Source organism: Artibeus jamaicensis, unplaced genomic scaffold, assembly GCF_021234435.1.
Source record: "Artibeus jamaicensis isolate MK-2021 breed Jamaican fruit bat unplaced genomic scaffold, CSHL_Jam_final contig_1015, whole genome shotgun sequence".
Classification (NCBI taxonomy): Eukaryota; Metazoa; Chordata; class Mammalia; order Chiroptera; family Phyllostomidae; genus Artibeus; species Artibeus jamaicensis.
Genome location: NW_026521194.1, coordinates 17,151,221 through 17,164,438, shown reverse-complemented (window position 1 = coordinate 17,164,438; position 13,218 = coordinate 17,151,221). Strand labels below are relative to the sequence as shown.

Sequence of the window (13,218 nt, the reverse complement as noted above, 5' to 3'; positions counted from 1 at the left end):
ATGTAGTAACAGCAGCAATTCTTACTGGCCGAGGAAGGGGCGGGAGGAGTTTCCTGGAAGACATAGCAACCGTGGGTAGGATTTGGACAAAGAGGATCAGAGGGGAAGAGGAAGGAGGAAGGAAAAGGCTGGCAGAAATGACAAATAAAGACAGAAGCAGGAAAAGCAGAGTCATCCATTTGGATGGCTTTTGCTATACACAAAAGGACCAGCGTGTAAATTATTCTCTAGACCTAATCTTGGAACATCTTGACTCACAGAAGTCTGGCCTCATCCTCCATGTCTTGGGGCACCCCTGACCACTCAAAGCCCTGGCAGGGGAAGTAGAAAGTCAGTCCCAGGGAGGTGGGCGACAGGGGCTGCCTCCAGGCAGGGCCAGAGGAGCACAAAGCTGCAGACCTTGAAATGTGGGAGGAGCCACATCAATAGGATTTTTCTACTGATTAGATTTAAGGGAAAGGGAGGGGCTGAAGATGTCGGAGATTCAAACCTAGATTATAGGAAGAACTCTCCTATCAGTAAAAGAAATCGGAAAGCCAGGGAAAGGCCGATAAGGAAAACTCTGCAGCGTATCCAGCTGCGGTGATCACGGACAACCCAGACAGCCTGGGTCAGTCCCCACGTTCCCAGTTCAGGTGTGTGGGCCCGAAACTCAGGAACAGGTCCGGAGTTAGTGACATAGGCTGCAGCTTTGAGGAAACTGAGTGGCCTCCATTTGGGATGGAAATTTCCATTTGAGAGACCTTAGTGGTGAAACAGATTTGTGAAACAACCTCCAACAAAGAATTTTCACCATCGTAACCACCAGAGATTGGGTAGAGAGGGCAAAAATTCACTGGGCAAAGGAGTGTAGAGCAATCCTCCATTCACCGTCTTCACTAGCCCATTTCGAACACTAGGGCTGCTTCAACCTCCAGCCTCAAAAAAGACTTTCTAAAGCCTCACAGAAGCTGACTTGCTTCCCAACTGCCTATCACAACATTATTACCCATTTAAATTTGGAAAACATTACAAACCTCACTGCCTATCCAATCCTCTCAATAAATTTAAAAACACTTCCAAAAAGAGTTTTCTGGATTGGCCCATGAGTGTTACTGCAGGTTTGTGGAGGCCTGTTGTTGGGGAGACATCAGAGACAAAGCCATTTCACACCCAAGGCCTTCTACACGACATCTCAGTGCCATCATCCACCCGACTACCCTGCGTTCTCTCAATGCCCCCCCTTAACTCCCCCTCCATTTGCTATTATTTGACAGTACATTTTTGAAAGATCATATTTATTTATTTTTAGAGAGAGGGGAAGGGAGGGAAAATGAGAGGAAGAGAAACATCAATGTGAAGTTTGCCTCTTGAGTGCCCTCTATTGGGGACCTAGCCCACAATGCAGGCATATGCCCTGACTGGGAATCGAACCAGCGACCCTTTGGTTTGAAGACCAGCAAGCATTCAATCCACTGAGCCTCGCGAGCCAGGGCTAAGTGACAATACATGTTTTTATAGGACTCAAGTTGTAACTGGGGGCTTTTGTTGTTTTGTTTTGAAGGCAGTGAACATTTTCCAGGTTACCGCACATTATTAAAAGTGGAAAAGGGATTAAGTTGCATATATAAGTTGCATATACATATATATGCAACTTATATATCTCTTCTCCCACACATTCATTTAGGGCTCAAACAATTCCAAAATTCCATGTACTAGTACTGTCCAAAGTCAGAAAGATTTTCTTGCCTCCCTTTAAGAGGAAAGAGAGAGCGGGGGAGGAGAAATGGCTCAAAGTATATTCAGAACAAGGTGACGAAAAACAAGTGAACTGATCTGGGCCCCCAGAAGAGCCTGGGACCCGCTGGTGGTAACAGCAGAGTGAACTTGGAGGATGAATGTCTCACCTGGCTTTAACAAGCACTTGGGGAAACCCCGGTGTTCTGGAGTTGGGGAAATGAAGCCCCTTGTAGGATATGAAATTCTAAGAGTCTATGGTCCTCACTATGGTACAAGGCCTGGGGCCTGACTTTCGATATGACCCCCAGGAAATGTCAAGAAACCCATCTTCAGAAATAGCTATTGCGTATGGCTCCACATTAATTATTTTAATTACCTCTAATCATTTCCGAATGACACAGACATGGATGCTGTTTCCTGGCCATTATGGACAGACATGTATTCACACTGTATACTCATTTGTCCTAAAAGGGCCGCCAGCCCCCCACCGGTGCCATTAGCTAAAAGCACAACAGAACTTAGTAAAATTCAAGCAGGTTTTGTAAAAATGGTTATAACAAGGTGGGTAAATACAGATAGGCAGTTAAGTGCACAAAAACTCAGAGAACTTAAAATTTCTTTTTTCTTGGAAATTGTATTCTAATTTTGTCCTGCTTAATTTTGAACATGCTTACTCTCCTCTACTGAAGTCAAGTTTATCCAAGGCAGAATCTGGATCCAAGTCAATTTTGTATCACTCACACAGTATTCTGCACATAACTAGAAGCAAGAAATGAGGTATTTCCTGTGAAATATTTTTCACACCACATTTTAATATACACACAAAAAATCCCGCAAGGTGTGACTAGGTGCGTCTACCAGCTCAATCAGGAATGGCTTCACCAGGCAATCAGACGTCGCTCACATCTCACGGTAGCTGCTCCTGGGCCATACTCCAAGGTGACAACTGCGCCACTGTAACACGCACACATCACACATGTGGCAAACAGGGCAGTGGGAAGCTGCCCCAATGAAGACCACAACAGACACAATACACTCAGCAGGACCGAGTTCTCAGGGTCCCACCAGAATACTGAGTGAGGAAGACAAACGGGACCCAAGGCAATAAAAATAGTCCTCCAAATCAGCCGCAGAAAATAAAGGCAAAGTAGGGAGAGGAGCAAGAAGTGATGGTCAGTCTTAGCTAAAGCATGTCCTATTAACAGCAAGACTTTGTTTATTTCGGGGGCTCTGACACTAAATTGAATAAAGATGTTTTCTTATGCGGATGTTCTAAGATAACACAAGATGTAACTGGGCAAAGGAGTGCTTCTGAACTTGTCAGTGTTACCTGTGACATTAATGATCAGATACTGTCACTTGTTCAGGGAGTTTAATAGCATTAGTGGTTGTAGAGTTTCTTAATCACTGCACTTGGTAAGACTTGGCAATTTGGGTTAAAATGTTTCCGCCTGTTTATGCAAAGCAAGCAATCCACTGATTTTGGGAAAGCAAAGGGATTTATTGCAGAGACTGGTATCTCCACCCCTCACCCTCCTGGTGCCAGGCAGGTTCCGTTGGGGAGCTGTCCTAAAGTTTCAGCAAATCCCAGTGCCTGCACACATGCTTGCTGACACAACTGAGTGAACCAGAATCACAGAGGCGGTTGTGCACTTGCCCACCCTGGGGTCCAGCAAAGGTGGTGAAAGCCCCTGACACGCTACGACAGACTGCAAGGACAAGGGCCTCTACTTCCGCGTGTGGGCAGCTGCCCGACCAAAATGAGCCAGTTGGGACTGGCCAGAGCTCACTGCATTCTTCTTTCCCCAACAGGCTCAGCGTGATTAAAGATTGCAATGCCTTCTTGTCCTGAGCATGTAAAATACGGGAATTCTCTGGAAGGAGAAGAATCTGAAGATTTATAAAAGAATGGCTACTAAAAGCCCCACTAGGACTCTCTCTAAACTCTTCCCATTTAAGTGGAGAGGCAAACAGCCCCCACTGGCATTTATATTTAGAACAGGCTGGGAGGGAGCAAGAGCCCACATCTGAAGGCTGCAGGTCTCTGGCATGCCCATACATAAATCATTGCAGGGTGAGCCTGTCACAGTGCATCTTCTGCTCTGCCCTTTAAATGGATTGGACCCCAACATCACATTCTCCTCAGGGTAGGAAGTGGGGGTGGGAGTTTCATGGAGAACAAAGAAGTCACCACTTCCTTTATATCCCCCCACCCACTACAGACAGACCTAGTAAAAATATCTGCATTGTAACATTTAAAATGCCAAACTGCAAACAGGTAGACTGAATGATGTCTGAGAACACCTACACCCACACAAAGATGTATCTATTAAAAAGAGCATGGGCATGAATCTTAAGGAAAGGCTAAGTATGTGATTGATCGCGTTCACATGTGCTTTCATCTGTAAAGCTACACTTTATGTAGTGATTGCATCCTTATACAGAAAAATCTGGCTAAGAGGGACAGTTCTCATTTTTTTTTTTTATCTACCAAGACACTGTTTAAAAAAAAATAGACCTATGATAACTGAAGAGCACACAAATCACATTTTTTTTTAAAAAAGCACCAGCTATTTTATCCTTTCAGTGTGGTTAGCAAGGCTCCTTTGTGTCTACAAATTTCCCTGGGTGGTGCTGTTGCCAAGAAATTCTAATTCATGACAAGGGTTTCTGCAAATTGGGGAAAGAGGCAAACCTGCGGACGCAGGGACCCTCCAGTTTGCTTTGTCTTTCTGGCTGAGACAGCACCTGGCTGCTCAGGCCTGCAGAAGGCAGTGTGCGGAGGCAAGATCACCACGCGGGGAGAAGCAAAGGAGCTCGCAGATCCAACCCCATCCCCTGTACCACGAGGCCGTTCTTGGAAGGCAACCATTTTTGTAGGTCGTCCCCTAGAGATGCCTCGTTCCGAAGGCCTGTAAAAGTGTTTCAGGGTGCCTGAAACCAAGACGAAATTGCAGTGTTATGGGGACGTTTTAGTTCTTACAGTAGCCAAGTATGCCATTAGTTTAAAACAATGGGGAAATGGGGGAGGAGAGAGGAATGTTCTATGATTTATTTATTTGTTTCCAGTAGCAGTGGAAAATTTTCTCTGAGCAAAAAGTAGGCCCGCAACTGACCCCATCTGCCAATTATGAATCAGCATTAACAACAAGCATAATTCTGTAAGAGTTTTCCAGTAAATAACGCCATGCCACGAAATGGCATGAAGCAGAGCTCAATGCAAACAAGACTGAGAACCTCATTACTTGACCTGCACTTTCAAAATAAGTAGGCAGGGTATAGAGAATATCTCCAAATTCTAAGTCTTTGTAGCTTCCTGAAGAAAAACAACTGAGTATATTTTATCAAATCCTTTTTATTTTTAAAGTCAACAGTGGATCCAGAAAAGTCATGGTTTCTACTGGCAACAAAATTCATCAATGGCTCTCCCTTTCTCCATCTCCAAGTGGTACCCTATGAGCTACTCCAGCTTCTGTCATCCCTTTGACGTTTTCCTACTTTTGCTCAGACAGCTCTTGGAAAATTGTCCTGCAAGCTTCCAGAGAGGTTAAGGCTGGTAGCTATGAGACTTGCGCATCAGCTGAATTCCATAAAATAACAGACCACATAAGCACAGTGTAGTTTACAGCTATACGGACAGGCAGAGGATGCTGCTAGGGCCAAGTGCTTAAGTACACAGTGAGAGCCCAGGAACAGAACAGTTTAATGTTGGATGTCCATCTGGATTTTAAAATTACACCAGTAATGATTTCCAGAGTTGGAGCTCTCTGTGGTTAAGGCATCATTGCCTGAAAACTCAATGTCAAAATGTGACCCTGTGACAGAAGGGCCATCACAGGGTCACTGACTATCAAGCAGGACAGTTATCCCAGGCCATATGTTTAAAATAAAATCCCAAAATTGTTCATCCTCAATTTTCAACTGCACAGAGGTTCTTGGGTTTATCATCCAAGCCACTCTTTCTGTACAAACAAAATCAAATCAGATTACTGGAATCTCTGTATTTTGCTCATCTCCTCAAGGCCAGGTACACTGTTCACTTTCCAAAGAACATCTAATAATTGCTCCTTATTTGACCTCTAAAATCTCATTACTCCAGAGCATGAAGAAACTTCCTCCTGCCTCGGGTTCTTTGTGGCAACCTTCTTGAGGCTTTTGAGTAAAGGACTCTCAAAATTTCACCATCTGATGGTTGATTTGGAACCAACAGTTGCACATAGCCATCCCCCCTCCTTACACTCAGAAAGGGGAAGGGGGGCAGGGAGAGGGAGGAAGGAAGAGAGGTTGGAGGTTTTGTCATCACTATGAACTTAAGAGTCAGAGTCACCTTAACATCGAGCAGTTGTGACTAGAGCGTCCACAGCGGAAGGCTCCCTGAGTGGTATTATTTAGGAGTGCTTCCCCACTAGCCATGTTGCAGCACAGGCTGAGTGCCTCTGACACAGCTTGGCAGAGGGTTCTAAGATGATGGTAGTTGGCAGTTGGAAAGGGTTAAGGCAAGACATGGGGGTGGGAGGGAGCTGAAAATTCCTTTGCCGGCTGATAGAAACTATGAAAGAGGTTCCTTGAAAGGGGTGGATGGAGTGGGGAGGGAGGAGAGGGGTTCAGGAAAAGCTGAGAAGGCTTCTGAGGAAACAATAGATCTAATACATCCCCTAATTATCCAACCAATGATGTTTCTTTGCAGATCTAGATTTTCTCCTGCGTGGTATAAACTGATGTAAAAAAAAAAAAAAGCAGGTTTCCTCTGGAGAGGCCTTCCCCCAATGCAGGCTTTACTACTGTGAAAACTTGAACCAAAACAAAGTTGTGTGATTCATCAGGAGGGAACGTTGTAACAAATAAAGCCAACTTTCTTCCCTCCAACACTGCTTAACAGTTAGTCACAAACAAGAGCTGCCTTAGGCAGGCTGACTAAATCAACTGTCTAACCTGTCTAGACAGTTGTTAATACCCGACCATTTGACACCAGTGAGCTGACAGTGTGAAATGACAGCTATTTCAGAAAATGAAACTCCGGCATTTTGGTTCAATTAGCATGTGATATACAAGGAGGAAGAAGATGCAGTGAGACCCTTCATAAAATAATCTTGAGGACAGGGAAAGGTTGTATTGAAGTAATGCCTTATGCTAAAAACGTACTGTGTGTGCATCCAGAGAGACAAAGTCAAGGATACCTGCCAGCATCCTTGGGCAGGAATGCACATGCGGACACACAGACAACAGATGCCAATACCTGGAGGACAACTGGCAGGCTCCAATCAAGGGACAGCAGCAACTAGCAACAATGGTACAGAGGACCGGCTTTGCCACTCGGCCAGTTGTACCGAAAGCCAAATCTCACTCACTAAAGCAGCAACTGTTACATCCCAGCCTCAAGCTGGCAAATCCGGCTTCGGATCCTGGCAGAGGAAAATTAGTCGTTCATTAGCCATAACAAGCTGCTGTCACGGAGCAGGGAAGTTACAAGAGCAGCCACACACCAAGCCTCTGTAGCCCTCCCCAAGGGCAACTGGATTTCTCCAAGATGGACTGTGCAAGTTCACACTTCCGAAGTGTAAATCCAGACCATTTTCTTGGACTTTCTTGGGTGCACATTGTAGAATTTTCAAAGAATACCTACACCCCCCACCACCTCCCACACACCATCTTTCCTGCAGAATGTCCCCTCCGCAGCTCCTAATTCTTGCTGAGAAAACCACGGTTTCTGCAGCAGACCTATAGCACTTTTCACTGACCAGCACTTTATTCCACTTCACAAAGCCCAGTGAACTTGTCACCAGCCCCACTTTGCTGCCCTCGCTAGGACGCCTAGCCAACTTGGCATTGGTGCCCTTCAGCATCCTAAGGAGTTTCTTAACTAGTCCTCTAAAGACAAAGTCAGAGGCATGGAAGCACACCGGGTCCCTTGCCAGAGGTTTTGCTGTCTAACTGGAAAGGGACCCCAAACCAAACAAACAAACAAAAAAAAAAGGGAAACAAGGACACACATAGAGGGTGTTTTCTTTCGGGAGGCATTGCACTGGGGAAAACTACAATGCATGGTCAGCGTTACGTCTTCCCGTCCTCCTTCTGACAGCCTTGAGTATCTTTTGTCACTGGGCTCCTCTTGCTGCTGCCCACCTTCTGATCTCAAAATCAAGTTCCTATTCTTTACTGACACTAACCCCCACCCCCGAACTGACGATTGTCAGTACCAGTTGAAAGAGATGAGCCTGATTCAAGGTATCAGGTAGGTGAGCTCGTGCGTGGTATCCTGTCAGCCACGGCTCGTAAAACCCCAAACCACCTTCCCTCTCCGCTCCTCCAAACCCCAGAAGTTAGGCAGGTCTCTGCTGGGGAACAGTGAGCCCGACAACGTGGGCGCAAGGATGTATGTTATGTTGGCGACTGAAACGCAGGCGGCTCGACCGGCTGCTCGGCTCGGCACTCTAAGGGGTTAGGGGGTGGGTGGAGAGGTAAAGCGCAGATGACTGTTTCCGAAAACATTTTATACAACAAACAGCCAAAAAGAGGGGAAAAATAAAACAAGAAATTCAAACCCAAAGCCCACACCAACGCAGCCCCTGCGTCTCCGCCGCCACCGCACTATTTACACAAGTAATTTAAATCATTCACCTGCTGCCAGGTCTCCTCCAGGGATGGCAAAGCTGAGAAGTAGCCGGTGTCGTGGACAAGTTGTAGCTCCTGGAATATACTATAACTAGCCAACACGTCCATGCTGCTGCTGCCGGGCAAAACGGGAGGAGAAACCCTCCCCCGAACACAGTTGGGTCTGTTTGTTTGTCAGTCTGTCTGGCTCACCCCCCAAGAAGGCAGACATCCAGTGGCCCTTTTGTTTTGTTTTGTTTCAGTCAACTAAAAAGGAAAAAAAATCAATGCAGGAGAGAGGGCGAGAGAAGGTGAGAGAGAAAAGAGTGGGGTGGATGGAGAGAGGCATCCAGCGTGTACAGTGCAGACGGCTGCCAGGAAAAGGGGACTTCTCCACGGGAGTAACAATTGCCTTCCAGGGCTCTAATCACTCCAGCTCGTGGATCAGGAAGGGGATGCAAACTCACTGACACGAAGCTGCCATCTATTTCTGCAGCGCTGTTCGCTCCTAATGCAATCTTTGCTCTTTATTTTGGGAGGTTGCATTTTTTTTTTTCTCGCGATCGCTTCTCTCCCCACCCCCCCTTCCCTTCCCTCCCCACCCCCACCCCACCCTTGCTAGTTTGTAGTCTCTCCCCCGCCTCTCCTCCTTTTCTCCTCCTCCTGCTCTTCCCCCTCCCCAAACTCCCTCCCACCGCCGGGCTCTCCGCGCAGCCGTGGGATCTCGGAGGAGGGCGTCCATTAGGCTGCGTGTGACCATGTAAGGTAAACAGGAGGCTCATGAAGTCACTGAGAACCAATGGGTAGTGCAAAACGGGGTCTGAGGCGGGGCTTGTCTGTAGCGGCGAGCGCGGATTGGTGCACTGTGGATCTCCCTGCTGCCATACAAGGCGGTGCGAGGCGAGCTATTTTTAGAGGGCTATATAAGGGGGCTGAGCCGGCTGTTCGGAGGTCTGGGAGCGCGAGCGCAAGGCAAGGGGAGGGTCTGGGCGACGATCGTGCCGGTACCCTGGACGCCTGGGCGGCCAGACTCGGGCCGAATACCGGCCTCGGATCCTCGCCTTAGTGCCTGCGCCCCTCGTGGAGGGGGGGGGGGTGGTCCCCGTGTCGCCGTTACGGCGTGAACTCTGCGGGTCTAGAGGAGCAAGTCCAGAATACGGGGTTAGGACGCCTCCTGCAGGAGGAGCGGGGCAATAGACCCGCGGAGAAGCTGTCGGCGGGGAGGGAATGACCCTTTCCACTCCACCAAGGTCTTAGGCACCAGGACTTAAGGAACCTTAAGGGAGAGGCCGTGCAAGGAAGATCCTCACTTACTAAAAAGTAAACTGAAATAAGAAAAAAAACCTTTACAAATTCCTCCACAGGCTTCCCGGGCGCAGCGCCCGAGCGCCAGGAGAGGAAGCGCTACACAATAGCACCGAACAAAGGGAAGCGGCTCTGAGAGTGGCCCGGCCCGCCCCCGGTGCGCCGCGCGCGGCCCCGCCCCGCGAGCGCCCGGGTTCGCGCAGCCGCGGCCACCCGCCCGCCCTTTCTTTCTGACCCCCCAGCGCGGGGCCAGACTAGGAAGCCGACTCCCAGTTAGAATAGATGGAGAGGGCATTTCGCTTGAGTGTGTTAAAAAGAATGGCGGGACTCTGGGTAGTAGGTGTGCGGCACAGGCGAGAGTAGTCAGCTTTCTAGGGGGGGAGGGGGGGGAGTTAGACGTTAGCCTGGCTCCGCATGTGGCTTTGGGAGAGATGTCTATGTGGAGGTGGAACCGTATTGTGTTGTGAAGCTGGCAGGTAGAGATCTATAGTGATCCTGCAATCTCTTAGGTGAAAACTCTGAAGAGCGCTCGTTGTTAAGGTTGACCGGTTGTTTTCTTGACCTTAAATGGTTAGTGTAGTTCAAGCTTCCCACAAATGGACTGTGAGCTGAACTTCCACTTTTGGAATGATTGCTGAATTGGTTATTTATCCAGTTACTTAATTCTTGTAGTGGAAGAAACACGTCCACCTTTGTGGCTCATCTCAGCTTTCCCTCCTGACTGTGGAATTCCGTATCGTAATATTTGAAAGATCCTGCTTTCTAGAACAAATTTGAAATTAAATATTTGCTAGAGGGAATTAATCTGGAATTAGTGCGATTGAGCAGAGTGTAGTTTATTTACTTTCTGATATCTGGAATTCTGTTGGTCAAACCTACAGCATCCATTGTTTAATTGGTGTACTTATTGTAGTAATGCAAGGTATGCGCAAGAGTCTTCGTTTAGTATTACCTGTACACAAATGAATTACTACGTGATAAATGATATTAAAAGATTAAAAGTCATATTTGATTAAGATGATATCATGATAGCACACGTGTGTGTTAGAGCCAGTGTGAGAGAGCAGCCGTGCCTCTCTGGAAGGCGGGGTGGGCCTTTCCCAGACATAGAAAAACACTTAGAGCCATCACATCCTGATTAAAGCATTAACTTGATCCTTCTGGGTCATTGATGTTGCTGCAAATTTACTAGTTGTGTCTTTAAGCAACTTACAGCCCAGGCCCTCTGTTTACCTATCTCAGAAATAGGAACAGTGGTGTCTATCTTGCCTAGTTGTTATGAAGAGTCAAAATAGTGTTTGTAACTCACCTAGTACATAGTTCTAGTGCTCTTAGGTGAATACCAAATGTTAGCCATTGTTGTCCCCTGGCTTTAGTTCAGTAAATGAAATAATATCTGAAGGAGTGGGACCTGTAGAGGTATATACCACAGTCTTGGAGAAGGAGGGGAAGTAGAAGACCCTTGCCAATCTGTAACAAGGTCTCCCTTCCTGATCCTGCCCACCATGCTGTTCCTTTTGTGTGGGGGGATGGGGAGGAAGCCATTGAGAAGCACTCAGGAGGAAGCCAAGTTCATGGGGAAGGAACAGGGGAAGGAGAGGAACTCAGATATAGGAAATTCCAGGGGCAAAAGACCAAAGCCTATAACTTGATGTTTAAGACTTAAGTGAACTTAATTTTTGTTTTTTTGAGTTACACTATTGCCATTTTTTAACAAAGCATGACATACCTGTTAATTTTTGAATTTGAAGATTTTGCAAATAATAGTTAATATTTATTAAGTACTTTTAATGTGCTGGGCTGTATGGGCATGTGAACATTTTCTATGTCAAGTTTCACTTGATTCTTGTGACAACCCTGGGGTAGGTACTTTAGTTATCTCCAACTTTATGGATGAAGATGCTGTAGCTTAGAAATATGTTGGTCAATCAAGGTCGCACAACTAAGAAGCAGTTGAGCGGGGTCCAAATCCAGAAGCATGACTTTCAAGATTGCGCTCTGCATGGGACTCTGTGTGTCTAGCTTTTAAGTCAAGATTTGTTTATAAAAATTGCTTGGGTGTAGAGAAGGGGAGCTTCCATTGAGGTTTTTCCCCATGTAAATATCAGCCATCTAACTTACAGAAGAAGTCAACCAAAATTTTGCAGTGTAAATCCTGACAACCTCATTGTGACGTTTTTCAAAACTTTACAGAATATTTTAGAATTCATTCCAAGAGATTTATGCAACAAGGCACTCCTAAAGGTATATTTTCAGTATTAGTCATAGTTAGCCACTTTTAGGTGCACATTCTGAAACACATGCAAAGACTCTGAATACAAATTAATCAGTAAATTAAGATCACAAGGGAATTTTGGCAGTCAAACAAACCCAAAATAAACAGCACTGCACTAACGACTGCATATTGAATGCCTTCTCTGTACATGGCATTGTACGCATGTTTGCATCTGACCTTCACCACAGTCTTGTGAGGGAGCTATTATTGCTCCTTTTTCACAAATGAAGATACCAAAGTTCAGAGAGGGCACATAATTTGCTCATTAACATATATGTCTTAAATGGCAGAAGCAGATTCAAACGTAAGTCTGACTCCAAGTTCACTGCAAAGTCTGTGTCCTCTAAATGAGTTGCCTTTGGAAACACTAATATTACTTTTTTAAAAATTTAGTGTTGTTCAATTACAGTCGTCCCCATTTTTCCTGGTTACCCTCCCCTGCTCTACCCACCTCTGGCTCCCACATTCTCCCCTGCTCTACCCCTCCCCCCTTATCTTTGTCCAGGGGTTCTTTATTCATGTTCCTGGACTTGACCCTTCCCCCTCTTTCCCCTGTTATTCCATCCCTGCCACCCACCTCCCCTCTGGTCACCGTCAGTTTGTTCTTTATTTCCATGTTTCTGGTTCTATATTGCTGGCTTGTTTTGTTTTGCTGGTTAGGTTCTAAGCACTAATATTACTTTTAATAATACCACTCTTTGGAAGTGATCCTATAGGAAACTCCTAAGAGTAAATAAGTTACCCCCCCCTTGAGAATTAAAAAATGAGGATATTTTATGAACAAAAGAGTAAAAATTTAATTTGCAAATAGACACAAACTTTACTACTAGGAAAGTTCTGCTTCATTAGTACAGGAAGTGCTCATTAGCACTGTGTGATTAGCACTGGTAAAGCCTCCTTAAAGTAAAGCTGCTTAGAACAGGAACCAAATTTCAGAGCAATTAGTGGGGGAAAGAAGGTTTGCTGGGGACTTTTCTTTTAAAAAAAAGTAAAACAACACTATTAAAATACATTTATTCTATCCAATGTTGATCAAAATTTACATTGTAAGTACAACTATGTCCTGATATAGAATAAATAAGTAATAAGTCAAGGAGGTTAGTGTCGGCTTAATTTTTTTCTACAAAATGTGAAGCACCTTATCAAATGTGCTTTATTTCATACTTGACTTTTACACCATATTCAAAAAGAGGGTCATTTTGTATAAATATTTGAGGGTTTCATAGTTTTCCCGAAGGTCTCAATTAATTCTTTGATATCCACAGTGTTCCCTCCTTCTCTTGTAAAGCGTCATTATACCTTCCTTTGTTTAACTCTAGAGATCCCCA

The 13,218-nt window shown here is 45.7% G+C and overlaps 1 protein-coding gene across 4 annotated transcripts in view; it reads right to left on the bottom strand.

The window, feature by feature from the left end:
- Nucleotides 1-8,866, bottom strand: part of KLF7 (KLF transcription factor 7) — an 86,747-nt gene extending 77,881 nt beyond the window's left edge. For all 4 annotated transcript variants that reach the window (XR_005085365.2, XM_037165934.2, XM_037165936.2 and 1 more), the window contains exon 1: nt 8,338-8,866. Coding sequence is in view for 3 of the 4 variants with exons in the window: in XM_037165934.2 (XP_037021829.1) it covers nt 8,338-8,439 (102 nt within the window). In the remaining variant the exon portion in view is untranslated. The remainder of the gene's footprint in view (nt 1-8,337) is intronic.
- Nucleotides 8,867-13,218: the final 4,352 nt, after the last annotated feature.